We start from the raw sequence: 2,223 nt of genomic DNA on the forward strand, positions 1-2,223 counted from the left end.
ATCACCCGGGAATCTTTTTAAAATCCTGAGGAGTTAGGGCGGAGGGTGGGGCATTCTGTTTCTTTGTTATGGGGTTGAGCCACAACAAGAGGAACAAATGTAATAATCTGAATAATAAAGAATTAATTAAAATAAAAAAAATAAAAAGATCCCAGGTGATTCTAATGTGCAGCCAAGGCTGAGAACCGCTGTGCTAGAGGATTGGATTCTTGCTCAGATCAGCCCAGTTAGGCCAGTGATCTTGCAAGAGGGAATCTGGTGTAATTGCGCCCTCTGCTGGCCAGGACAGATATCAGCCCCATTTCCAAAAACAATAACGGTCATTATTATATGCAGTGTTTTATATCTTTTAAAATACATTTTTATTGGTTTTTTTCAGAGAGAGAGGAAGGGAGAGGGAGACAGAAATAGAAACATCGATCTGTTGCCTCCTGCACATCCCCCCACCCCCAACGGGGGATCGAGGTCCAAACCTGGGCATGTGCCCTGATGGGGAGTTGAACCAGTGACCTCTTGGTGCATGGGTTGACGCTCAACCACTGAGCACACCAGCCAGGCTACAGTATTTTATATGCTACTAGAAATCGTGCACAGCTGGAGTCCTTCAGGGTGGCCTGTGGGGATTGGGCCCCAGCTCCGCCTGGAGCCTTGGAGCCCCACCTGGCATTGGGATTGGGGAGTGACCTGGCGCTGCCCCCTCACCTGCTCCACCATCCCTCCTCAGAGCGTGGGAACAGGGCAGGAACCCCCCTGCCCCTGCCGTCACCGCTGCTGGTGGCCTCTGCAGGGCGATCTGGGTCTCCACTGGCACCCGCCCTGGCCTCGTGCCATCTGCTCCACTATCCTGCTGCAGTCCCCGCTCCACTACCTCCTGCTGCCAGCGCCCCGTTGCCCACCATGTTCTGCGCTGCCCCCTGGTGGTCAGCGCACATCATAGTGAGTGGCTGAATTCCTGGTGGAACAATTTGTATATTAGGCTTTTATTATATAGGATTATTATTAGAACACAGCCAGTGCTTAATAAATCCGTGACCAAGCCTCTTTTATCCCTGTGCAGCATGGAGGCTGGCAGTAATGGGGATGTATATGTAGGTGTACATCGAATGAATGAATGAATGAATGATGAATGAATGAATGATGTGGCCAGATTCTGCATCTCAGGCTCCCCTTCTGTAAATCTGGGATTCCTTCTTTCATTGAATAAACCAGTGATGGCGAACCTATGACATGCGTGTCAGAGGTGACACGTGAACTCATTTTTCTTTGAACTCATTTTTTGGTTGATTTTTCTTTGTTAAATGGCATTTAAATATATAAAATAAATATCAAAAATGTAAGTCTTTGTTTTACTATGGTTGCAAATATCAACAAATTTCTATAAGTGACACGGCACCAGAGTTAAGTTAGGGTTTTTCAAAATGCTGACACGCCGAGCTCAAAAGATTCGCCATCACTGCCCTAAATCAGTCTTATACACACACCCCGTCTAACCCCATTACGCACTCTTAAGGGATCACCGGATGAAGGTAATTCATTCTGAAAATGAAATGAAAGAGTTCATGCCCAGAAACACACAGACGTGAATTTGTGCCTCATTTGCAGGTCAGTGTCCCAGGCCCGAGCTTGTGCTTGTCCGTCTTGTAGCCAAAGACCAGCTGTACCTCACCCAAGAGCCTGTGGGCCTAGGGTGAGCCCACATACAGAGCCCTCTCCACCCAAGGCCTCTCTGCCTCTGAGCAGATTGTCCCCATGGCCTCCCAGCTGAGGCAGAAGCTTTTTGGTGACTAATTGAGTTCACTGCTTGCATATTTGTAATAGCCACTGGCTGACTATGGGTAGTTGAAGGTGAGTTTGATGTCATTCATGAGAGGCAAAGGGAGTAAAGGGTTAAAGTGCCACCTGGGGACAGGATTTCTCAGATTAAGTTCAGGTACTGACCCACCGGCCAGGGCACAAGACAGCAAAGCGCTGCCGTTGGAGCGAACCTCACGCCCGGAGAGGACCGGTGGGCCGGGTGTCCGTTGCCATGGTCCCCTTGACGCTCTCCCAGGGCTTCCGCGAGCCTCACGCCTCACGTGACGCCGTCCAATATGGCGCGGCCCAGGGTGTTTCACTGTCCACGTGGTTCTGGCAGGCAAGATGGCGGCGGCATCCAACGCGACTTCCTTGGAGTCAGCTCCGCGGATCTTGCGACTGGTGGCCGAGTGCAGCCGCTCCAGGGCC

General features: G+C 50.4%; 1 protein-coding gene across 1 annotated transcript in view; it reads left to right on the plus strand.

The window, feature by feature from the left end:
- Window positions 1-1,982: 1,982 nt before the first annotated feature.
- QTRT1 (queuine tRNA-ribosyltransferase 1) overlaps window positions 1,983-2,223 on the plus strand; it is an 11,108-nt gene continuing 10,867 nt past the window's right edge. The window contains exon 1 of the mRNA XM_006765826.2: window positions 1,983-2,220. Within this exon, the coding sequence (XP_006765889.1) occupies window positions 2,140-2,220 (81 nt within the window). The 5' untranslated portion in view covers window positions 1,983-2,139. The remainder of the gene's footprint in view (window positions 2,221-2,223) is intronic.

Source organism: Myotis davidii, unplaced genomic scaffold (assembly GCF_000327345.1).
Source record: "Myotis davidii unplaced genomic scaffold, ASM32734v1 scaffold1439, whole genome shotgun sequence".
NCBI lineage: Eukaryota > Metazoa > Chordata > Mammalia > Chiroptera > Vespertilionidae > Myotis > Myotis davidii.